The sequence below is a fragment of the Salvelinus sp. IW2-2015 genome, linkage group LG13 (assembly GCF_002910315.2).
Source record: "Salvelinus sp. IW2-2015 linkage group LG13, ASM291031v2, whole genome shotgun sequence".
Taxonomy (NCBI): Eukaryota; Metazoa; Chordata; class Actinopteri; order Salmoniformes; family Salmonidae; genus Salvelinus; species Salvelinus sp. IW2-2015.
In genome coordinates, this window is record NC_036853.1 from 8,821,893 (window position 1) to 8,847,710 (window position 25,818).

The 25,818-nt window shown below is 42.4% G+C and overlaps 1 protein-coding gene and 1 pseudogene across 1 annotated transcript; both read left to right on the plus strand.

The window, feature by feature from the left end:
• The first annotated feature begins 585 nt into the window (after nt 1-585).
• LOC111971188 (pseudouridylate synthase 7 homolog) lies at nt 586-12,056 on the plus strand. The gene is given in 17 exon segments (XM_023997979.1): nt 586-651; nt 1,826-1,930; nt 1,932-2,171; nt 2,283-2,367; nt 3,404-3,514; nt 3,660-3,804; nt 5,134-5,245; nt 5,348-5,425; nt 6,088-6,216; nt 6,367-6,492; nt 6,776-6,837; nt 6,968-7,128; nt 7,404-7,530; nt 7,786-7,887; nt 8,105-8,234; nt 10,447-10,538; nt 10,724-12,056. Coding segments are annotated over 16 exon segments (1,932 nt in total). The 5' UTR covers nt 586-651; nt 1,826-1,835; the 3' UTR covers nt 10,861-12,056.
• An 88-nt stretch (nt 12,057-12,144) lies between these two features.
• Nucleotides 12,145-22,861, plus strand: LOC139028577 (polyamine deacetylase HDAC10-like; annotated as a pseudogene).
• The last annotated feature ends 2,957 nt before the right edge of the window (nt 22,862-25,818 follow it).

Below are 25,818 nucleotides of genomic sequence, written 5' to 3' on the forward strand. Positions count from 1 at the left end.
GTTTGGCCAATGTAACCCTAATTCTGATACAAATCGGCGGATTCAATTATGCTGGGCAAACAGTCCCGTGACAGAAACGGGCAAAAGGGGTGAGTGACCTTCTCAAAACGAACAGTAATCGGCGCTGCTCGGTTGTGAAAAAGGCAGCATGGTGCACCTTCCAGAAACATACATATCTTTTCCATAAAATATATGTTCGAATTGTCTAACTAGTTTTCATTAGGAAGGCATATAAACGCGTTTTTATCAAAGCAATCATTTGTATTTTCTAACCATCTGCTAACCATGTGTATGTGACAAATATATATATWTTTTTATTTGAAAACACAGAATCTTACTAATTACTCCACGTGCTAAATTACTTGTTTTGCTTTCATATGCTCTCTGTGGGCCCCGACCTCCAGGAGGCCCCTCATTTTAGACAGCTCCATTGGAAATCTCCATACACCCGGGACACCGGGCCATGCTAAACGAACACCACCACCGTTAAAGAAACGGGATATTTTTTTATTGACATGTCCTTCAGCAAATGAGTGTTTGATATGGGCGGGTTTCAAGACATGACTATTTCCGGATTCGAGCACACACACACACACACACACGTGTGTAGGAAAACTGGGGTACTTCGCTGTGCTACTAATGAACAAGCAGGTAAATCAAATTTCAAAGTTAAATAACAGTTTATGTCAGTATTTTATTTGGTATTCATGTAACGATGCATAGCTTTTCCATGGCTAAGCATATGTTGGCGCCTTTAGCTAGTCATGTTACGACTTAGGTTATTGTTATGTGCTAATATCTATCGTTAGCTAGCTAGCAACCAAGCTAACGTTACCTAGCCAGTTGACGATGCCATCAGAAAAAAATGAAATTAAACACGTCTCCTAACCATCTGCCATTTAGTTGAAATTCGACAGTTGGATGGAACTGTACCAACAATGTCTTTACATCCTAGTCACAGGGTGAAAAGTTGTTGTTACACTGTTTCAGCAAGGAAAAAGAAACCCTGCTAGCTAGCACAGAGTACTTACTGTCTTTGATTATAGCCAACCAGAATAATTGTCATGTTACGTTTACATTGATACTAACAAGTTATACTGAACAAAAATAAACGCAACATGCAACAATTTCAAATATTTTACTGAGTTACAGTTTATGTAAGGAAATCAGTCAATTAGGCCCTAATCTATGGATTCCACATAACTGGGAATACAGTTATGCATCTGTGGGTCATACATAACGTTACCTGGGGGGAAAAAGGTAGGAACGTGGATCAGAAAACCAGTCAGTAGCTTGTGTGACCACCATTTGCCTCATGCAGCGCCACACATACATGCAATTAACTCGATGGTGTTTTATTTATCGTTTGACAGCCCTAATAAATAGTATTTCAAAGGTTGAACTATATAAGTTTCAATTCTCCTTTTTTCTCCGTCTGCCACAGTTTGGAGGCTGTGGCATATGTTGTATACTGTCTTGTTTACATCCTTATGTCCATAAAACATTATCTTTGGGTTGCTTTGAGGTACCATACACCCCATTACTGACTTCAACCGTCCGAGTACCGGGCATTTGCCAGATACACAACTTTATCTTTAAGTCTTCCTTACGCAGTAAGTCTGCAGGAGGCCTTTTGGTAGGCCTTCATTGTAAATAGGAATTTGTTCTTAGGTGACTTGCCTAGTTAAATAAAGGTTAAATATGTTTTTTTACGTCAGTGTTTGCCACAACTCTACCAATATTTCGTGTAAGAGAAGTGTTTAGTAGTGGTCGGAATGTTGACCTATTCATTCACATGTCCTTGTTATCTTCTCTTGACCTTCAGCTCGTGTCCTATGGCGGATGCAGAGCCCATGCTGGTCCCTGCCCCTGGGGGGGAGAAAAGGGCCTGCCCTGCCTTGGAGGATGAGGTGGCCCACAGCACCAAGAGACTCAGTCCAGAAGGATGAGAACAACGGAGGAGGACACTCTCACAAGCCAGCCCAGGATGAGGCAGAAGAGCCAGAGGGGGAGGAGACAGAGCCATTGGAAGAGGAGGATGGAGAAGGGGCCGGGTTAGGTTCTGGAGAGGCTTTTGCAGAGATGATGAAGCATGGGCTCACAGAGCTGGATGTGGGGATTCTGAAATTTGTCAGTGAACACAAGGGCTTCTCTGGGATTCTCAAGGAGAGGTTTGTACTGATTCCAGTCAGGCTGTAGTGTGATCTGAACCATGGTGTGATGTATATGTGTTGCTGTGTGCGTTTCACTATGAGAGAGATAATCTAATACTCTTTATTTAGGTACTCTGACTTTGTGGTCCATGAGGTCAACAAAGAAGGCAAGACAGTGCGGTTGGATGATCTCTCGGTTCCTGAGGAGGCTGAGGTGAGCTAACAATGTATCAGTAGAACTATCTTTCGTCTTGCAGTTTAGAGTGAAATATAATCATTCCTGAAGTTAAAGCTTGACTCCGTAGCCCTTTACACTCGTACCCGTATACGTGTTGGAAATGGAAGATTTGAGCACTAATAAGCACCTAAATTGGAACGTCGTGGCTGTACAGTAACATGCTATACATGACGTCAAAGCTATTCCTCTGCACTTCAGTGCTGTATGTGTTTTGGCTGACAGCTGTTCTGAATTTGAGCACCGCGCACAACAAGAAGTTGACCTCATCCCTCCTGGTAATTGGCTAACTTTAGAAAATGTTTTGTCTAAGTAAGAGAAATGCTGTAAATTTAAGAGGACTCAATGTATTTTGAAAGATGAGACGTTAAGGATTATAGTAAATACGGCCTTGACAAGCAAGCCAAACCCCCGTGAGTCCCAGTGTGCACTTCACATCTCACTTCAAAATTCATGTCATATACAGTGTCAATATTTATGATTTTTATGTTTGATTTTAACTTACAAGGTGAAGTGTCGTCATACCCTGGGTAGTTCTGAACACAATGAGCATATGTTATATTGTGAAGAGAGCACACGCACCTGAATGCACTCATGACTTCCTCCTAGCCGCACCAAATTGCCTTGTGTAAGATCATATTTTATAACTTAGCTAGTCATGTTGGCAAGAGAACAAGCTTTGAAATCATGGGACACCTGACTCAGATTACAATTTATAATGGGCCGTTATTGGATTGCGTAAACAACAACAGTAGTTGTGATTTCAGGGATGGAGGGTTGTGTTCCAAACAAAAGTACAAGTGTTCCTCAGCAGCAGCACAGCTAAGAGAGCTCCAAAAAGTACCTTCTAGTTGAAGACTCTTCTTCGAGTCATATAAGTGCGTTGAAATTGCTTAGGGACAACTGTGCACACTTTGGAGAGATGTGTGTGGCCACCTGGAGACACCAGTTAGTCCTGCTTCCCCAACTGTGGATTCCATCTTTAAACTGTGATGTTGGGTTTGTCTTGTGCTAGGAAGCCAGTGTGGCAGAGCAGCCAGGGTCTGAGGTTTTCACAGAGGAGCAGAAACACGAACTTGAGCAGCTGCAGCTCTTCAAGAACAAAGAGGGCAACGTGTCCATAGAGGTGAATACGCGGACTTTCTCCAAACCCATTAATTAAGTCTGAGAATTTAGTAGTAGTTTGTTATCCACCTTGACCAGTGGGTTTATATAACGTTGAATAGTTCACCTGTCTTGAAAGGTGACCAGTTGCTTCTGGTTGAACACAGGTGGCGGATGACACCAAAGAGAAACGGACCCTGGTCCACAAAGCTGTCAAGACCCTGTACCCTGGACTGGAGACCAAGACAGAGGAGCGGGAGGGAAAGAAGTTCATYGTGGCCTACCACGCAGCCGGGCAGAAAGCACTCGCAGGTAAAGAGGAGAGAATGGGAGATGGGTGTAATGGACCTATTCTGGGTTTGTATCTCTGGTTTATTTTCGCAGGGTGAAATCTCTGTAACGTCTGTCATAGAACAGAATCAAGTCGCTCTCAAGTTTGTGTCTCTTGCTTCAATAAAGAGTTTACATTTCAGAATGGGGGAAGTTGTTATTGAATGGTTGGAAAGGGTTGTGCTGCATGCCCTTGTTCAGCTTGGCCTCTTGGCTCTCACTGCATGTGGTTCTGTCTGAGTCGAGTAGCTGCTGCCTAGTAAAATAAAAGATACTGGGTTGGCTAGCGTATGGGATAAAATGCAGGCTGCATGAATGAACAGGTGCATGTGCAATGTCAACACAAACCTGCATGAAGATCCTGACCAGGCCCGTGGCCTGTGAGAGAGCACATGGATCTTGACTTCATCCAGGTTTCTGTGAACTTTTAGGCCCAACAAATCAGTAGAATCTCCCTGACTGGCCTATTTTGAGATCAGTTAAGACATTGACATTATTCACATCAATAATTTCCTGTGAATTCAGTAGCTTGTGCAAAAAGAGCACCGCACGGTTGTCATCAAATAATTGCTTTGTCACGTCCATGGCACACGACTTGCTGCACAGAAACGGTTTGACACAACAGCACCCAAACCTGCATGCTGATTTGCCACCCCTGTCGGTCTGTCTGCCTAACGGTCCATGAACTTCTTTTAGTAACAGTCCTTTATCGTTTATATTCTATTCCTTTTGCTCTTCTCTGTGGACAGAGGTCAAAATCGCTGCAGGTAAGAATTCCTTGTCCACACTGCTCAGAAAAAGAGTGAGGTACATGCAATTTAAAGGTTTCAGGAGACTCCAGTCTGTAAATGTTGGTAGCCTCACATCTGAGTAAATATCAGCTCCTTATCTGTCATGGCATCATCAGTCTTGCACGATTGTCTGTATGGTAAATAAATAGGCATGACTATTTTCAGGGTGTGATGAACTGTTATCTTATTGTTCAGGCTAAGGGAACAGATCCTCAGTTGGTTAGTTTATACTTTAGAGCAATGGGGAATGAGTGTTCAAGTGCAGTTTTAATTATTCGGACATCTTGCGACATGCAGGATGCTCCCGGCATAGTTTGTTAGAGAWGTGGTTAATTCTGTATGTGTTGGGGCCCGTAACGAAGCTGCTTCCACCCAAAAAGATAAGAGCCAGATAGTAGTTTCAATAACTTATCAAAGGCCTGAACACTGATGAGGATGTATTCTCTGGTGACAGAATGTGTTAGATATCTGATTCTCTGCCTGTGTCTCCACGACTTACTCCTTCTGTGTCCCTGGACAGCCCCCAGGAAACACTCCTGGCCTAAGAGCCGTGGGGCCTTCTGCCACTTTGTCCTTTACAAAGAGAACAAGGACACCATGGAGGCCATCAACGTGCTGTCCAAGTTCCTCAGGTAGAACACTTGTTTTTTTTCATAGCATTTCTCACAGGATGTGTAAGAAAAACGTCTGCTAAACTGTACAACTCCTGACAGTGTGCGTTTGCTTTTCTCTAGGATGAGGCCTAATGTGTTCTCCTACATGGGGACCAAGGACAAGAGAGCCATCACTGTGCAGGAGATTGCAGTTCTCAAGTGAGTGTGGAGGCCTGCCACTCATCAAACTGCCAAACATGTAATTATGTTCTTATTCATTAAAAGTCCAACGCAGCTGTTTCTGGGTAACAATGAAGTACATTAAGAGCTCTACATAGTCTATGCAATGGAACTGCAACAGATCCAACGGAGGTTTGTTTACGTAGCTCTATGTAGTTGTACATACTTTTGTGATGCAAGATTTTTGGAGCCCGGCACAAACGGAGCTCTGTAGCTCTATTTGCGTAGACTATGAAATCACTGTGGAGAGCCTTTACTGTGATTGTTTTCAATTAAAAAGTTGTTTAGATATTTATATATGTTTTTACAAAAATTGCTTCTTAGCAAAGAGCAATTTCTCAAGCAAGAATTTTACTAGGACTGTCTGGGAGTGGTCTGAGTGAGGAGCCTAAGTGGAGGGATATTTAACCTGAAATCGATCTTATTGGTCTATGAACTTACACTGCCTGGTGATTGTCGCCAGGCATGCCAAAACTCCACCCATGCAAAACAAGCAGAAATTTCAGGCACTCTTTTCAAACACCTCTTACACTAAAAAAGCATTATCATAATTTTCACAGTATTATTCTAGCCTTGTATATAGAACATGGGGAAATCCTGTTTTTGACTGCACTGGGCCTTTATGTTGCCTGTGACTTCAGGGTCACAGTAGAAAGACTGTCTCACCTCAACAAGTGCCTCAATAACTTCAAGCTGGGAAACTTCTGCTACAAGAAACACCCTCTGAAACTGGGGGAACTACAGGGAAATCATTTCACTGTGGTCATCAGGTCAGTGGATACTAGCTGCGTGTGATGTCTGTCTTTGATATAACATTCTTTGTAACTCAAACTACTCTCCAATCCCCATATTATTCAAATAGCAACAACTTTTAATCTGCTCTGTGTTGCTATTTGTTACCGGCTGGTTGTCTCCCACAGGAACATCACCGGAACAGATGACCAGGTCCAGCAGGCCATGACCTCCCTCAGAGAGACGGGCTTTATCAACTACTACGGCATGCAGCGCTTTGGCACCACTGCCGTGCCCACACACCAGGTTGGCAAGTAAGGACAGACACACACGCGTACACCAGTGGCTGGTGGCACCTTAATTGGGGATGACGGGCTCATAGTAATGGCTGGTATGAAATATGTGGAATGGTTTCAAACACAATACCATTCACTCCATTCCAGCCATTATTATGAGCTGTCCTCCCTTCAGCAGCCTCCTGTGACATGTATAGGGTCAGCAGTCAAGAACATGACTACTCTGTGCATAGTGTAACTGGCCCACGGGTATGGGGTAGGCAGGGGATAGGTGATTTGACTGTTGTTGTGTCTGGACCAGAGCCATCCTGCAAGACAACTGGAATGAAGTGATAGATCTGATCCTGAAGCCTCGCCCTGGAGGTAAAGAGCCACTCTCCTTCCTTTGACTCGGTTTTGAATGCTTTTCATGTAATGTCAGCTACCAGATGGCCAAAGCATCATTGCAAGATCATGTGTTCGACTTAATTTACCGTGACCTTTCTCTCTGCAGCGGAGAAAGGTTACCTGGTGAAGTGTCGTGAGGAGTGGGCCCAGTCCCAGGACCCAGAGGCAGCGCTTAAGAAGCTACCTGTGAAACGCTGTGTGGAGGGACAGCTGCTCCGAGGCCTCTCCATGTACGGCAAGAAGAACATCATCACTGCATTTTCCATGGTGAGCTGAGCCAGCTTTTACAAACTAACTGGCAAATGCACTGTTATGACTAATCAGGAAGTAATGGGTGACTTGCACACACTTTCCAAACATCATGTACATGATTTATTTATCCCTGTGTGTTTCCAATGGATTGTATGTTATTAAATGTTGTAAAAGGTGAGAAACAAACTTGGCCACATGGGTCCACTGTTGATTTGTTTGATTCATTCAGTCTGTTTTCGTCAGGTTTACTTACGGTGGGTTATCTCCCTGTGTTGGCCCTCATCTTCTAGATCCCTCGTAACAACCGGCTGATGTACATCCACAGCTACCAGAGCTTTATGTGGAACACCATGGTCAGCAGACGCATTGAGGCCTTCGGGCTGAAGGCTGTGGAGGGAGACCTCGTGCTCAGAGGAGGTGGGTCCTATCTGTCTTGTGCGCCTTCGTGTGGGTGTATTTGGGGACAACTGAGTTTTAAATCCTTTGTTAAATCTTCTGTAGAGGACGAGCGCACAGCCCAGAGTGCCTGTCTCACAGATGGCTCTGAAGTGTGATAATCCATGTCGAAAAGAGGGCTTCAGACCACCTGCTAGGCTGTACTGAGTTAGTGTTTATTCTATGTAGGGGCTCAAACCAACTAATGTACACATCCTATTCGCCCTCTATCTCCAGGCACTGCGTTCGTGCTGTCTGCAGCTGAGGCAGAGACCCACTCTATTCAGGACGTGGTGATGCCCCTACCAGGGTTTGATGTCATCTACCCCACTCACCACGGTAAGAGAGCCCTGCATCCTGCCATCCTCCATGTCAGGGCACAGTCCCCACACAACTGCTGTTCTGATGCCTGTTGTCTGTGGGGTTAGAAGCAGGGGAGAAGAAGATTTTCAATCCCTCGACTACTATATCTCTGGAGTATACTATTCTATTTAGATATGTGGGTGAGGTGTGTGTTTCAGATGTGATTGTGTCCTTTCCTCCTGTTCTGTAACAGTGGGTAAGGCCTACAGGGAGATGCTGAGTGCAGATAACCTGGACATTGACAACATGAGACACAGGGTGAGGGACTACTCTCTGGCCGGGGCCTACCGACGCATCCTCATCAAACCCAGTGACGTCAGCTGGTCTGTAACACTCACTATCACCTCGGTATCAAGTAATATAACAATTTTCTGTCATAGCTAACTAGTAAAGAGCTATCTAATAGTATTATGCAAAATGTCGTTATACATTCCAAAGACATAAAAAAGAAGCTGAGGATTGCTTTATTTAAAAAAAAAAAAAATGCATGAGTGTGATATGCAGTACCAGTCAAAAGTTTGTACACACCTACTCATTCAAGGGTTTTCTTTATTTGTATTATTTTCTACATTTTGTAAGTCGCTCTGGATAAGAGCGTCTGCTAAATGACTTAAATGTAATGTAAATGTACATTGTAGAATAATGGTGAAGTCATCAAAACTATGGAACAACACATATGGAATCATGWRGTAATGGGAAAAAAGTGTTAAACGAATCAAAATATATTTTATATTCTTCAAAGTAGCCACCCTTTGCCTTGATGACAGCTTTGCACACACTTGGCATTCTCTCAACCTGCTTTACCTGGAATGCTTTTCCAACAGTCTTGAAGGAGTTCCCACATGCTGAGTGCTTGTTGGCTGCTTTTTCTTCACTTTGCGGTCCAACTCATCCCAAACCATCTCAATTGGATTGAGGATGTGTGATTGTGGAGGCCAGGTCATCTGAACTCTGTGAAGCATTTATTTGGGCTGTGAAGCATTTATTTGGGCTGCAATCTCTAATGACCTTATCCTCTACAGCAGAGGTAACTCGGTCTTCCTTTCYTGTGGCGGTCCTCATTCAGAGCCAGTTTCATCATAGCACTTGATGGTTTTTGCGACTGCACTTGAAGAAACTTTCTTGACATTTTCCAGATTGTTTGACCTTCATGTCTTAAAATAATGGACTATTTCTCTTTACTTATTTGAGCTGTTCTGATTGGCTCAACTGATTCCACAAATGAACAAGGCACACCTGTTAATTGAAATGCATTCCAGGTGACTACCTCATGAAGCTGGTTGAGAGGGAAGAATCTCAAATGTTAAATATATTTTGATTTGTTTAACACTTTTTTGCTTACTACATGATTCCGTATGTGTTATTTCATAGTTTTGATGTCTTGACCTTTATTCTCAATGTAGAAAACAGTCAAAATAAAGAAAAACCCTGGAATGAGTAGGTGTCAACTTTTGACTGGTACTATGTGTTTTATTTATTTATTTATTAGGGCGACAGGTAGCTTGGTGGTATCAGGGGAATTAAATAATTCCTTTATGTACTCATTAATTAAAATCACTCTGTCTATTTCTAAGTATTTGTAAGATACTTATTAACATAAAATAGACAGGGTACAGTCTTATTAATATTAGATAATAGTATTTATTCTCGGAGCACGCTCCCATTTAACCATAAACAACAGTTTATATACAGAATATGACGTCATTGGTTACAGAATAAAGCTCCTCCTCTTAACCAAGATAAAACGGGTTTGAAAGTTCATTCCAACTCAACAGCGCACACACATGACACACAATATCAGTTATTCTCCTGAAGGCTCACTATAATTTATTACCACTTTAGCAGACAACTCAAGATAATGGAAGACCTAAAAAGTTACTCACTGCCTTATCTAAACATCTCAGGGCTAAGTTGGGTCAGTTCAACCATAGTTCAACGATCCTTTATGTTTACTTTATAACCCACAGCACAAACCTCTCTAACTAAGTTGGAATGGTGTTTATTATGTTTTAATTCCTCCTTGTTCATACTACATAATCCCTTCCTTATGAATTAACCTTATTAATCAGATATAATAAGACAGTGTAGAGTTCAATTAGTTATAGTTTTATCTAAATGTAGACATTGTTTTAGTCATTCATAAAATTCCTAACAGGTGGTTAGAGCGTTGGGCCAGTAACTGAAAGGTTGCTAGTTTGAATACCCGAGCCAACAAGGTGACAGAGTTTTCAATGTGCCCTTGAGCAAGGAACTTAACCTTAATTGCTCCTAGGTCGCCACTGATAATGGCTGACCCTGGTCGTGACCCCCGCTCACCGCGGGTGTCTCGGGGAGTTGGGATATGCAAAAAACACATGTCCAGTTCACATGTATATAATACACACTTGTACATGTGTGATACTGGACAAATATAAGCACCCACCTAATAATTATTGAGGCTTTTGTTAAATGCACTTTAAATAAATGTTTTGATAATATGTCCTCAATTTCAGCTACGATGTTGAGTTGTATTTCTTGTATCGTCTCCTTGTGTAGGGAGGTGATTAACTATGATGACCCTCGTATCTCTCTGGTTCACACTGATTTGGAKAAACTAGAGGACCAACCTCCTCCTGTCTTCAACAWAGGTCTGTTCCAGCTTCATGTTGCTGTACATTGATCACTTGTGTTCCTCCTCAACTTGGCTTGTATGTGTACCCCCACTTTTTAAGTGGTAGAGAAAAACAAAGAATTCTTGACAGCCCTCTTTCTGGTGAAGTTTCTGCCTCTTTTTTTCTTCATCATCCCCTCCTCTCTTCCTCCCACCTCCCAGAGGGGAAGTACAGGGCTTTGAGGATGGAGTTCTCTCTGCCTCCCTCCACCTACGCCACCATGGCCATCAGAGAGGTGCTCAAGATGGACACCAGCATCAAGAACCAGACCCAGCTGAACACCACCTGGCTCAACTAACACAACACGGAACACAATTTAACTGAGCTGTATCCAGCGATGTGGAACGTTGCACATAGACATTTTATGAATAGTGCTGACACCATTCCCCTATTCGATATGACGATCATATCTGGTCTACACGATACATTTCTATCTGAACTTTCTGTATTGTTACTTTCTCCTCAATAGGCCCTTGAACTGGATATAGGCCTAGACTACAGGGCTGTGTTTACAGGCTGCAGAGCAGTCCACACTGTATGTGCGAGTATCTGTAGACTGTGGGAGTGTGTTTGGTACTTTGCCAAGCCAAAAGTCATTCCTCAAGGTGTGTCATAGTGATGATGGAAATCATCAGAGCCACCCACACAACCAAGAGCAACATCTGTTATTTAATTTTTTTATCAGGAGGTTTTAAAGCGTTCCTGCACTGGTGGAGTTGAGAGATATGATTTTGAAATGAGTGACGTGCTGCCTAAGCACTTACAGGCGACGTCTAGGAGTTTCTCAGTAACCCATGGGGGTGTTCTGAGGTAGGGCTGGGACGATAAACCTAAAATGATCGATACGGCCACTTTTGCATGCAGCATTTTGTTGATACCATTCACTACCATAATAGTAGCCTATACTAGAGAAATTAAATGTGCTAATATGGGTAATGGCTACAACAAACTAGTAGTAATACAAAACAGTGGTGCACATTACTGTTCTAATCGTAGTGTTCTATGTATTGTTATCGTATCAATTCAGGCAATCTATTGCAATATCTATTCTCTGGAACTCTGGTAGAAAGATTTCCTCTTTAAGGGACACCACCTCGACTCTGTCACTCACTTCCCCAAAGACGAATAAATAAACTTGACGCCCCTGCTACTTCCCACAATACTACAATGAACTGTCCCTGATTGTACAGAATTGTCGTTTGCTTTTTTTAACTAATATGTTTATTTATTTATTTTTAGAAACGAGCTCTCTCTTTTTTACAGAGCGATAATTACAATGTTGAGTGAAGACTGTTGGAGAAGGTTTGTTTCATCAGACATTTGAGATACAGCATTCTGTTCCAGCCTGTGCCACTTTCAGAGTATCATGTTGCCTATAGTAACTATTCAGCCCAGAAGATCAGTCCTATGAATTACAGTTCCATCGTTAAACAGTGGGAGCATCTACTGTCATAAAACTAATGTTGCTTGACTRAAACACTTTTATTCAATAGACATTGACATTTGTGTTGTGCTTTGGGGGCAGTAAAGATGCATCTTGGCAATGACAGATCAGTTTTGGGTTCCAGTCGGCACTGAGACAATGCCCCGGTTGCTGCTGGTCATGGCAGGTGCTGTGGAGCTTACCGTCTGGCAGGGTGGCTCTTGCCAGCTGGCTGTAGTTATTGTAGTGATTGCCTGCTATCAGTGCCATGGCTCCAATCTGTGTTTGACTGGATCCAGTCACCAGCCAGTTAACCTGGTATACTGAGAAGGATCTCATGCAGTTTTACTTAATTTTCTGTTATGTCATGCTCTGAAAACAAATCTCGGTAACAGAGCACTTCAGATTTGTTTATATATTTGAATCTGTGTTCCGGGATATGGAAGAAAATCACACYAGCACATTATTTTCTAGCAGGACTGTTGTAACCTTGTGAGTGATCACCATATTTACATTTAAGTCATTTAGCAGAYGCTCTTATCCAGAGCGACTTACAAATTGGTGCATTCACCTTATGATATCCAGTGGAACAACCACTTTACAATAGTGCATCTAACTCTTTTAAGGGGGGGGGGGTTAGAAGGATTACTTTATCCTATCCTAGSTATTCCTTAAAGAGGTGGGGTTTCAGGTGTCTCCGGAAGGTGGTGATTGACTCCGCTGACCTGGCGTCGTGAGGGAGTTTGTTCCACCATTGGGGTGCCAGAGSAGCGAACAGTTTTGACTGGGCTGAGCGGGAACTGTACTTCCTCAGAGGTAGGGAGGCGAGCAGGCCAGAGGTGGATGAACGCAGTGCCCTTGTTTGGGTGTAGGGCCTGATCAGAGCCTGAAGGTACGGAGGTGCCGTTCCCCTCACAGCTCCGTAGGCAAGCACCATGGTCTTTTACTTATTTAGTTTTTTTACATGGCCTAAGTAAGATATTATTTTGACTGTTTTACTATATATATTTTTTAATTACCTCAACATCTGCACGTCACATTTTATTATTCAATTTCATTCTTAACAAATTTCAAAATGTGTAAATTTTCACGTTCCTTGATATGAAAACCAATCAAAACTGTCCTGTGGTCAGGTGACACAAACATGTCTGCAATAAATACACGAYAAATGTGTTCCTCTAAATCCAATATAAAGTTGTATTGCTCTGCAGCGTGTTTTACAGGTATAGCTATTTACATTCCCTCAACTTTGCTTTAAAGTTGTGTTCCAGTCTTTCTGGCATTGAAGTCCTTACTACTTTGTTGAAAGATGTCTGGAACTGCTTTGATTTATGAGCAGATGGCCCGCTACAAACTCCTATGTGAGTCTCCATCCTTATTGTACATTATGTTATTCTATGCACACTGCAGTATGGATAAGTCTACTTCTAACCGGTGAGATGAAATGGACTATCTATAATTATCTTTATTGTCCCAATTGAGAAATGTGTAGTGCAGTCAGGGTAAAAACAATATATAAAAAACAAGACTGAAACTGGCAGAGGCTAGCTAAGGTGTCAGCTATCTCGGTCAACTGTAGAACATCTACCACTGTGCCAAGCTGACAATAGAGGCCACTCCAGCTGGTGGACAGTGTGATGACTGGGGAAGTGAGGAACGGTATGGCTCTGGTCAGGTGGGTTTGTATTATGAAGGGACAGAATGTGAGGTGAGCTGTTGTAACTTTTCAAGGGATATGTTCTGTGTTGCACTGATGTTATGCCTTTCATAGACTCCTGTTATGTCTGCACCCTAACACAAGGCCATTGTGTTCTGGAACTGTTGCTTGTATAAAATAACTTGAGTAAATAATATGATTGTGTTATCACCTCCCACTATATAAGGGACATGGAACCGTTTACTCCTGAGTTCTTCCCTGTGAAATCAGATCTCCCCTGCAGCTGCTTGATTAAAGTTATTATACAATTGAATAGTCTCTGCCTTAATCTTTGGATTACATTTTCCAAAACAATAATAATAATAGGTTAATATAATTTTGGGGGTAAAAAACATACAACAGCATGTACAATGTATTCTCAGAGGATAGCAATTCATAATTAAACACTTGTTTCCAAAGTGKTCCTTGATTTATATGAAGAGATTAGCCCTCAGCTGTTAAATTTACAATGCCCCTCGAGGTGTCATGGACTTCATGTATGTCAGTTAACAGTATCTGGTAGTTGGTATTCTCTCCCTCCTCTCTATCAGACCCCCAAGACACCACAGTCTGGCAAAGGCTTCTGTGCCGTGCTGCCAACGGCTTCTGTGTTTTTACAACATAAGTCATCGCTGCCCACTATGCCAAGAAACACTACAATGTCAAGAGGTGAGCAGGACCTAGATAGAACCCACTCCTAACGGATTCCAGTGTATGCCTTTGAAAATAGAATTAGAAATAGAATAGGAGAATGTGTGTTTTTTTTCTAAGAGTGCTTTTGTTTTGCCCAGGATGTTGATAGTGGCCTGGGACGTGCATCACGGACAGAGCTTACAGTTCTCTTCCGAGGCGAGTGTCTTTTCTTTATCCTAGACTGGACCTTTTGGCTGCTAATCCATCTTGACTGACACCACTCCTTGTCTCCCATTGTGCTCTACTTCTCCTGGCACCGCTATGAGCACCAAGGCTTCTGGCCCAACCTGAGGGAGTCCAACTATGACAGTGTGGGCAAAGAGAAGCGCGCTGGCTTCAACAGCAACGTAACCTGGAACTAGGTCAATGCCATAGAAGTAGAATTCTAGAAGTMATTTCAATTTTTAGAAGCCCTTGTTTCTTCCTCAGTAGCATTATGCCTTCAGTTCTCATTTGATCTCTTGACTGGTTACAGGTGGGGATGGAGAACAGTGATTACCTTTCCGTCTTCTTCCATGTTCTCCTGCCTGTCGCATATGAGGTGAGGCATTCTCCTGCATCTGCAGCACTCACAAAACATGATCAATCTCTATGATCAATCCACTCACAAGCCATACTGGGACTGTCTCAAACACACAGGTACTATATGACATTCGGGCTGTGACGGACATTTTGGATGACGGTAATTGGGCAGCAAAATGACTGCGGTCTCTAATATCCGTTCTAATAGCAAAAAATAAATATTTCGTTTTTTTACGCACATTTTCTCCTTTCCTCTTCTCCTGACTACATGTTCTTCCACAGAAATAGAATGAATAGACCAGGTGTTTGCATTTCAAGTCAATGATGGCGTAATGGGTGGACTGGCGATCATTGCGAGTGTACCCATAGGCAGTGGCGGAACTAGAGTTCATTAACATACTATGAATAGTCAGTGTCTCTACCTCAGAACTGCAGCTCAATTTCTCTCTCTCTCGCTCTCTCTTTCTTTCTTTCCTTCTTTCTTTCTCGCTCTCAATTCAATTAAATTTGCTTTATTGGCATGATGTAACAATGTACATATTGCCAAAGCTTATTTTGGATATTTACAATATAAAATAAAAATGAAAATCACAATTGTCAATGGGACAACAGTAACAACAATAACCAAGTGTCAAAATAACCATACATTCAACAATACATTCAACATCTCTCTCTCTCACACACACACCGGGAGCGCCTAAGTGCCAAATGATCCTAGGTAGATATAAAACAGCATAATTCTGTGGTTCTGGTGAGAACTGGCTAAATGTTTCACAACCTCATCCATGTTGAGGGAGCGTGCCTCCTTGACTCAACACTGAGAATTCCCAGGTGACTTAACCTGTCATCAACCATTGTTGTCCTAAAGTGGGGTTTAATCAGATTTAAAGCTGAGAAGCTTCTCTCGCAAGAAGCACTGCTGACTGGTGTAACAACAGAAATCTTAGAAAGTCAAAAATGCTCATGGAAGACCTCTTTATAAGGTTTCTCGAAACACAACAAAGTCAAGGAGAGTAGACGGTCTGTCCCTTCCACTTTTCTCTCTCCTATCAAGAAGCCGCTTGGTTTGATGAACCTCTTGTTTGAGGTCCTCTAAATCTGACTCAAAGTTCTGAGCAAAGGCAAACAGAGGCTCCTCATTCAAGAATGTTGTATTCTTTGAGTTGAGAGACTGGACCCCTTGCATTATCTCGCAATTCTTCTTTGAAAAACGCCTCTGTAGCTCAGCTGTGAGACTGTCAAGCACCTGATAATAGATTGATCTTTGGAAGCTCTCAACATCACTTTGGTCACTATTTTTCTGTCCTAYAGTGCTCGTCATCAATGAGTCGTGAAATCTTAAGCTTGTTTGTACACTTATTTTGCAGTGCTCTGCAATCTCTTCAACCTCTTTCCATAGTTCTCCAAAGTAGCCCTCACTTCTGTAGTTCTGTCTGTAAGGSCACCTACTAGATCCACAGCYCTTGCTAGGTCAAGAGAGCTTGATTGGAGCATGTCAGAAAGACAATTGGCATCACCAAGCACTTTACAAAAAGTAATCAAAAGCCCTATGAAATAAAAACAAAATAAACAAAAGCCCCCTTGCCTCCACTGATCTATCACCACTATTTTCAAGTGTGATATCCTGTAGCACTCTCAGAACTGCTGGAAGCCTGTCCCTCAGATTATGGCATGCCATGTATCTGCATGCCCACCTTACATCTGTAAGTCTCTGTAGTTCCCTGGGCTGCTGCTGTGGATACAGCCTCTTTCTGAACCGCAAGCCACTTGAGATGAACGTACGAGCCAGATACAAAGTTATAAAGCTTCTGCAGTAGAGCAAAACAGTTAACTGCCTCAGGCACTGATTTTACAGCATCGACAAGAACCAAATTCAAACAAAGTGCATTACAGTGCACATAAAATGCAAATCTTGCACTGTTTTTAATCCGTGCAGACACACCAGAATGCTTTACGCTCATGACGGATGCACCGTCATAGCCTTGTCCCACATGATTATTTCTGTAGTCCAGACCATGTTTTTCAAAGCAATCAATTATCATTTTTTTATGAGACCTGCTGCATCTAAGCTTTCAGCTGAACAAAAGTGTAAAAAGCTTTCGTGGATGGCCCCGTTGTAATAGTGAAGACATTTGTTATTTTTTCTTTAAATCTTTGGTTTCATCTGCAATTACACTACACTAAAAACTTCACTTTCTTTTGCTTCTCTTGTTATTTCACTTTGTACCATCTCAGCTAAGCCCTCAAGGACTTCGTTCTGGATTTGGTGGCTTGTGTACTTAACATTGCCACATGCATTCATCCTTTTCTCTATGAGAGGGTCATGCTTTCCTATTTCTTCTAAGATTGTCAAAAAATGACCCTTGTTGTGAGTCATCAGTCTCTCGATGACCTCTCTGCGCTATATTTTGAGTGGCAGTTAATAGGAGCACATCTGCAATTGTTTAAATGTAAGTACAGGTTTTCCTCCACTTTATTTTTCCGTTCCTCATTTATGACATCTAACATTGATGAGTTCCTGTCAATAGGACTTTTATGCTGATTCCAAGCATACATAGCATTGATATGATGCTCTGCCTTTGATTGGAGCTTAAACCCAGAATCTTTAAACAGAGCCTTTTTCCTCTTACAAAAACCTGAGTGAGATGTGAAGGCAGATTCAGGTGTATTGGGCAGAGAAAAATGCCTACAGGCGAAACAACAAGTTGAATCTTGACTGACAGAATATTCAAGCCATGAATTGTCATTATACCAGGAGCTGTTGAAAGCCCTTTTCCTAGTACCATGCTGAGTTCTGGGAAATGTTTTCAAACACAGCTGTATAGGACCCTCTTCTCTGGATCTTGAAATGTCTGAAGTACACTTTAAACAATGTGTCATACCTCTATGGAAATGTATAATTAAGGGATCCCCAAGATTAGATACTAATAGCTGCTAACTAAAATKTGTAGTTTAAAGTATAGGCCTGCCATTGGTTCCTTTTGGAACATCATATCTAGTGCTTGATGCAGTTGTGAGGGGCTCGATGAMATCTCCTGGCAGCTCTGGCTCACTGTCTTGCTCAGAGGTCTCTGTGTCATCCCTTGATACATCTATTACAATAAAATAACACAAGAACCATTCATGCCACAGACACCAAAACTAGGACACACATGAATCAACAACCAATATTTTAAAGTGAGGCTTAATCTGACAAAATCATCTATTACAAGCTGAAGCTAAATGTATGTTCTGAACTGGGCATGTGACTGACTGCCTGGTAGATGCTCTGACCTGGTGGTGGTAGACTGGGTCCTTGTGAAGTCTGACCACACTGACTCTGACTAGCCTCAGGTAGGGAGCTGCTCYGGGGTCCGGTGGTGATGCAAGGGCTGGGGTCTGTTTGCACCTGATCTGCCTGTTTGTGCTYCTTTAAAAAGAAGTCAGATATCTCTCCCTTTCTTTTCATGTTTAATTGACCCTATGCAAAAAGACAGTCTATGGATACATCTAAGCATCCAATTACCCACATTTTAGTCCAATCTCAATCTTAATTACAAATCCTAATATTATCATAACTGTACCTTAAAATCAACTACCAGCCTAAGTTGCTAGTTAGAGCATGGCTAGCCCTACTCTGCAGTAAGTAACTTAGCTAGCTATAATTTCTTACACCTTTACGATAGCAAACAGGCTATCTGCAAATTGTGGTMATCTTTTGAGCAACGTTAACAGATTGATAATAATAATTGTTCGTTTTGAGTTCAAGTACGAACATCTAACTGAGTTAATGGATTTCAAATTGCTGAAGGTTAACTTGCTGAACACTGACAGCTGTAGCCTACTAGTTACCCCACATTAGCTAAACATTCATATACTGTAACTTACAACACTGCACTGTATATGAGTGTATTACTAGYACAGATGTAAACATAATGTYAGGCTAMATTGGGAACCGATCTCTCTTATCTGATTAACTGTCTGTTAATGGAGCCAAAGGTCTAAAGTTAACTTACACAGCGACTCAACTTTCGTTAAAGTTGTTCAGGAAACCTAAACCCGATGTTAAACCTTAAAACTTACTTCAAATATGATGCTTTCGCCAATTGAGAAAAAAGCTTGTGCAGCTGTGGAAATCTTCTCTCTTCTTCTTCTGTATGTTCTTCTTATTCTTCTGTATCTCGCAACCAACGTTAATATCCTCTCTTCCTCGTCCTCTATTTGAAAACGTCTAAATAAATGTTTCTTTCAACAAGGTGAAATCAGAATGAGAATGAATAAAATTTGGGGTGGCTCCCGAGGTGGCCAATCAGATGTCAAGGGTGTCCAGTGCCACCCCGGACACCCGTCTGGCTCCGCCCCTGCCCATAGGAGCAAAGCTAGGTTGAAGAAGACAAAGGTTAAGACAACGAGATTCTAATATCCCATAAATCTTTGCAACAATTGGACCACAGTAGTCCCAAATTTGTGACGACGTTGTCTTAACCTGTATATGTGCTGTGATTTGTTGGTTYAACTCAACTGAAATTACAAAAAATACATTCCATTGCATGAGCCACATCAGTTAATATCATTTGAATGAACATTCTACATGACCAATCATGTAAATTATTGCATCACAATACCAGACAGCCATTGCGAGTGTACCCATGAGTTTACCAGTCAAAGGTTCCAAGACCATACTATTCAGCATTTGCTACAACACCTTGCTTGCAACAAAGTATTATCAAGTTGTTAAGGGCTCATGTTAAGGCAGAAACGGACTCAACTGCATGAATGCCCAGCCTTCCCGTCTTCAGTCAGCTGCCCCCCCCCCCCCAAATTATAACTTTTTTATAATGGTTATTTTCTTTTTATCCATAACTGTCTGTTATACGGTAATTGTGCCAGCCCTATATGGAATCACCCTCCGATCACTCTGATCTCATCACTCCATTTACAACATATCAACCTGCTTTGCCCAACTGGAACTATTCATCCTTTCTTTCTTCACTCCCTCCTTCTTTCCCTCCCTTCACTTCCTTCTCTCTTCCAGTTGGCCCACCCATGTCTGAGCCTAGTACTAAACAGTGTAAGCTGGCAGAGAAGGAAGAGAAGGTGCAGGCTGATGAGGGTCAGAAAGAAGAGGTGGATGGCCAGAAAAATTAGAAAGAGGTGGTGGTGGTGTGTATGTCACCAGTTTATGGCAACAATTACGAGTATAGGATGAGTCAACAAGATTATTTGAGTTAACAGACTATGAACCTCTAAGTGAGATTTTCACTGGACAGTTACTTTACTTTATGATCATAGTTCCTGTTCAAGTAACTTTGTATGTGTCACGCCCTGGCCATAGAGAGGCTTTTATTCTCTATTTTGGTTAGGCCAGGGTGTGACTAGGGTGGGCATTCTAGTTTCTTTATTTCTATGTTTTCTATTTCTTTGTGTTTGGTCGGGTGTGGTTCTCAATCAGAGGCAGCTGTCTATCGTTGTCTCTGATTGAGAATCATACTTAGTTAGCCCTTTTTTCCACCTGTCTTTTTGGGAAGTTGACTTTTGTTTAGGGCACATAGCCTTTAGCTTCACGGTTTGTTTTTGTAGTGTTTGTTGTTTTGTTCGGCGTCTTTTTCCAAATAAAGAGAAAATGTACGCTCACCAYGCTGCACCTTGGTCCTCTTCTGTTAACGGCCGTGACATTCTGCTTTTCTTGATAATATGATAATTGATTGTATGAAACATTTGACATTTTTGGTGAAGCTGTCTTATTTTATAACCAAGGTTAACTTTTTCGAAGAGCCAGAGAATGAGGAAGCTGTCATGTATCGCTGCAGTGTCAACGCTGTCTTTGCAAAGATGAAGGAACAAGCGGGGATATATAGCTGTTGATAGCAGTGTTGTGAAGATGACAGTGCTTCATTACGCTAATTCTAAGTAGCTTGCATCATACTACAAATGGCAAGAATTGTTATTTGTTGCAGATTACACAGTATGTTTGCCAATGTTTCTTTAGTACTAATACATTTTCTGTAGCCTCTGTTTGCTTGTGATAAATGTGCCACATTTTTTATTCCTCATGCTCCAGGAAGACCAGAGGTTATTGTGTGTGTATTTATGTATTATGGAACCAAACTATGGGGCTTTTATTCTCAGCACCACAAGGAGTAGAGAAATACAGCATCGTGGTCTCTTTGGTTTGGTCTCTGTGGTGTTGTTTTAGCTAACCTGTAACTGTGATGTTAACTGTCTGTCAGATTCATAATGGTCTGGCACTGGTGCCTGACATCACTGTGATGATGCTGTGTGCCATGCAGCATGCTGGGATGTTTCTCACCAAACGGTACACAACGTTTATGACCTTTGACCTTGAGTCCTTTCTCAATACTGGACATGCATAAGCCAGCAGGGATATTGGTGGCGAATACTCCGTTGGTGTGTGATAACTCTTCACAGGTTATTGGTGGTGTTCCTGGGGGATGGGCAGATCCCAGCATATATCACAGAGAACGGGTGAGAATGTTTGTACAGTACGTTGAGTAATAAACACCCTCAACAATAAACAGCTCCTTCACCTCTCTCCTTTAGGAAAGCACTAATGGTGCAGATCAGCAGTAAGGAGCCAGAGGATCAGAAATCCAAATATCATGTTTCTGTTTGTCTAAAAAATGTACAGTAAATTATCCTGAGAAGTAGTTTTACAGTACTCCGAATATATGATTCTCTTGTTGCTGGATCTGCTCATCAGTATGACCCTGGGCTGGTGCTGCTAGCACGGGAGCCGAGCTGCAGGTTCGGGGAGGCAGCCTGGGCACAGATCAACAGCCTGCTCCAGGGACTGGCACAGGGCCACACACTGGCACTCCTACAGGTGAGAGGGACACTCAGAAAGGGCACTGAGAAAAAAAAACATGAGAAGGCAGATTATGACAGTGGCCCTCAAGTCTTAACACTCTGTAGTCATATCTCAGGAGGGGGATGTAGGGGCCATGGCAGCCTCTCCACTGAGGGATCCTGCCCCCTCTCTGGGGCCCCTGGGTACCCCTCTCCCTGAGGACGTGGAGGCCATGGAGAGACTGAGACAGAGGCTGCAGACACACTGGGGACTACTGCAGACCGCAGGTGAACAGATGATCACACCCTCTAGGGGAACCTGTTCAGTGACTCCAATGGGTAATAGAAATTTAGAAAACTGAAATAGTTCTTATTATTGACACCTCAAGAAGAGACTGATCACTGATTGTTAATGTATTTTTGTCATTTTAAAGTTGCTCTGGGGAAAGAGGCAGAGAAAAAAGGACAGAATCAGAACCAGTAGTGAAGTAATCCAGGAACTGAAGTGATCTCCACACCAGTTGGGCTTGTAACTAGAGGAGAAGATCCATCTCCCAGCCTTCCACGATCCAACCATCTGTTGGCCATTTGACTATCTCTTCATTGAAAATGTCTGGAACTTGCAGCAATGTGTAATCTCCATATATGGTTATCATGGTTACTGTCTGTTTTCATCCATCCATGTGTGATGTAAGTTCAGAGAACTTCCTGGCTGCACAACTGAACTTCCTGGTTGCACAACTTGCACAACACACTCATGGGGTCATTAAGTATTTATACAGAGGATGCTGTTGGTCAGAAAGTATATAGCCTACTGATAGAGCTGTGATGTCTGTAGAAGTTATAGAAATGTGCCTAAAGCAACACCTATTTTCTATGGCCGACTAGAGCAAGGAGCAAAGAAAGTAGACTGGCTAGTGGTGTTCCTCATGATGTAATAAACATATATACATCTAATTCTCTATCACAAGAATGCAAGGTTATTAAGATAAGGAATACGATATTTACTTTCTCTTTTGTTTTGAATAACCTTTGGTCTGCCCTAGTTGTGCAGTTCTACTTTTTATTTTTATTTTACCAAGCTATATTGAAGCTTACCCTTTCCTAACTCTGTCTAGCATGGACAGCTGCAAGGCTTGGCTCCTGTCTTTTTTTGTGTATGTGTCCCTCCCAGCCTAGCCATGCCATTCTAAGGCTCTGTAAAAGCAGGAGATGGAGGCTAGTCTCAAGACAACACTCTGATGAATGCAGAAAAATATATATATGTTTTCAGACCCATGTTGCCCAAAAAGTCAACTCAAGTTTGCCAAAAATCACCTGGAAGCACCTAGAGGATCATCAAGACTCCTGCTGTTTAGGAACCTGTTAATGTCTGTGTTGTGATATGAGAAATGTATGCTGGATTTTGTCTCCAGTGTTTCAGGAGTAACTGGGGACTTCTCCAGATTTAGCGTTGGTTATGATCTATTGACACATATTACATCTCTACGGCAGGATTATTGGGCTATATTATTGTTTGGGAGGGCTTTGCCTTAACTGTCGCAAAATCCTAAACACTATATTTCACTCATTGAATTGTAGCACAGGGTCATGTGAAGAAAGATGTACTGGACAGAGGGAGGAAATATTAGCCTGATTGATGTCTCTGTTCAGCTATTACGTTCCACTCCGTGCCACTCCTGTCATCTGCTAAAGACGGGTGTGGCAAGGATTGGAATGTTAGCTAAAAAGACTGGTTCCCAGACTAAATAGCACAATTATGATGAAACGCAGGACTGTAATTGTGAAGGAAATGCTGATCTGGTGTGCGATGCGGACAGCAGAGGAGGCATACTGTACTCTGATGGCTATGGTTTGTGGTTGAGCTCTAAACCAAGGCATATCAGATAGGACATCTGTAGAGAATACAGAGGACTCCCACTCTCTCCAACATCAACAACATTCCTTTAATGCATACCTATAAATGTACTGTCTGTTGCCATTTGGTGCGCTGGAAGATAAAAGGAATGTAGCCATTAGGGTTAGCCTAAATGTTGACCCTAGCCATCAAATCCCAGAGGTATAGTCAGTGTGTGTTGTCAGTGGAAGGGAATCAAAGCTCAGCACAGCAACAGAGTGACGTGGCTTCATCTTGTTAGTTGTTTACATCCTAATCTCAGAAACAGGTATGTACAGTGCATTCGGAAAGTATTCAGACCCCTTGACTTTTTCCACATTTTGTGACATTTCAGCCTTATTCTAAAATAGATTTTTTTTTTAATCCCTCATAAATCTACACACAATAATCATTGAATTTCAAAATAAAAACAACAAAATCAAAAGGTTTTTTTTTGTGTGCAAATTTATAAAAAATAATAATATATAAAACTGAAATATCACATTTACATAAGTATTAAGACCCTTTACTCAGTACTTTATTGAAGCACCTTTGGCAGCGATAACAGCCTTGATTATTCTTGGCTATGACGCTACAAGCTTGGCACACCTGTATTTGGGGAGTTTCTCCCTTTCTTCTCTGCAGATCCTCTCAAGCTCTGTCAAGTTGAATGGGGAGCGTCGCTGCACAGCTATTTTCAGGTCTCTAGCTCTAGCTCGGCCACATGGATATTCAGCGACTTGTCCCGAAGCCACTCCTGCGTTGTCCTGGCTGTGTGCTTAGGGTCGTTGTCCCGTTGGAAGGTGAACCTTCACCCCAGTCTGAGGCCCTGAGCGCTCTGGAGCAGGTTTTCATCAAGGATCTCTCTGTATTTTGCTCCGCTCATCTTTCCCTCGATCCTGACTAGTCTCCCAGTCCCTGCCGCTGAAAAACATCCCTACAGCAAGATGCTGCCGCCATGTTTCACCGTAGGGATAGTGCCAGGTTTCCTCCAGACCTGACACTTGGCATTCAGTCCAAAGAGTTAAATCTTGGCTTCATCAGACCAGAGAATCTTGTTTCTCATGGTCTGAGAGTCCTTTAGGTGCCTTTGGCCACCACCAACAGGGCTGTCGTGCCTTTTACTGAGGAGTGGCTTCCGTCTGGCCACTCTACCATAAAGGCCTGATTGGTGGAGTACTGCAGAGATGGTTGTCCTTCTGTAAGGTTCTCCCATCTCCACAGAGGAACTCTGGAGCTCTGTCAGAGTGACCATCGGGTTCTTGGTCACCACCCTGACCAAGGCCCTTCTCTCCCGATTGCTCAGTTTGGCCGGGTAGCCAGCTCTAGGAAGAGTTTTGGTGGTTCAAACTTCTTCCATTTAAGAATGATCGAGGCCACTGTGTTCTTGGGGACCTTCAATGCCGCAGAAATGGTTTGGTACCCTTCTCCCGATCTGTGCCTCGACACAATCCTGTCTCGGAGCTCTACGGACAATTCCTTTGACCTCATGGCTTGGTTTTTGCTTTGACATGGACTGTCAACTATGGGACCTTATTTCGACAGGTGTGTGCCTTTCCAAATCATGTCCAATCATTTGAATTTACCACAGGTGAACTCCAATCGAGTGTCATTGCAAAGGGTCTGAATTCCTATGTAAATATGGTATTTCTGTTTTTTATTTTTAATATATTTGCAAACATTTCTAAAAACCTATTTTTGCTTTGTCATTATGGGGTATTGTGTCTAGATTGATGCGGGGAAAATGCATTTAATCCATTTTAGAATAAGGCTGTGAAAAATGTCAAGGGGTCTGAAAACTTTCCGAATGCGTTGAACAATATGCCTCTGTTGCTGGGTAACAGCAACTCAAACTGTTGGTTGACTGTTGATGACACCTCGGTGACGATTGTACTTGTCTTTGCCTCTTTCTGACTGGGGTGATTCCCAGTGACTGGGGGTTACAACTGGGGGTTACGGAAGCTCATTAAGGGTGACTTCTGGGGGACTAACTGTGACTGTGAGTGACTTTTGGTGGATGAGGAAATGAAAGAGCAACGTGCGGAGGACAATACCCTGTGTCTTAGTTCCACTCATCGTCTGAATCATTCTTACGATCCAAGATGAGTGTACATTAGTATAGTAGTACACAGGAGAAGTGTACTCTGTGTGTGTGGGATGTTTGTGTAGAGTGTAGCACTCTTCAAATGTGGAAGATGATATGTACTACTTCTATCTGTATCAGTTGTAGCCCTCTGGCTACGTTGAGTGTATTCTTCCA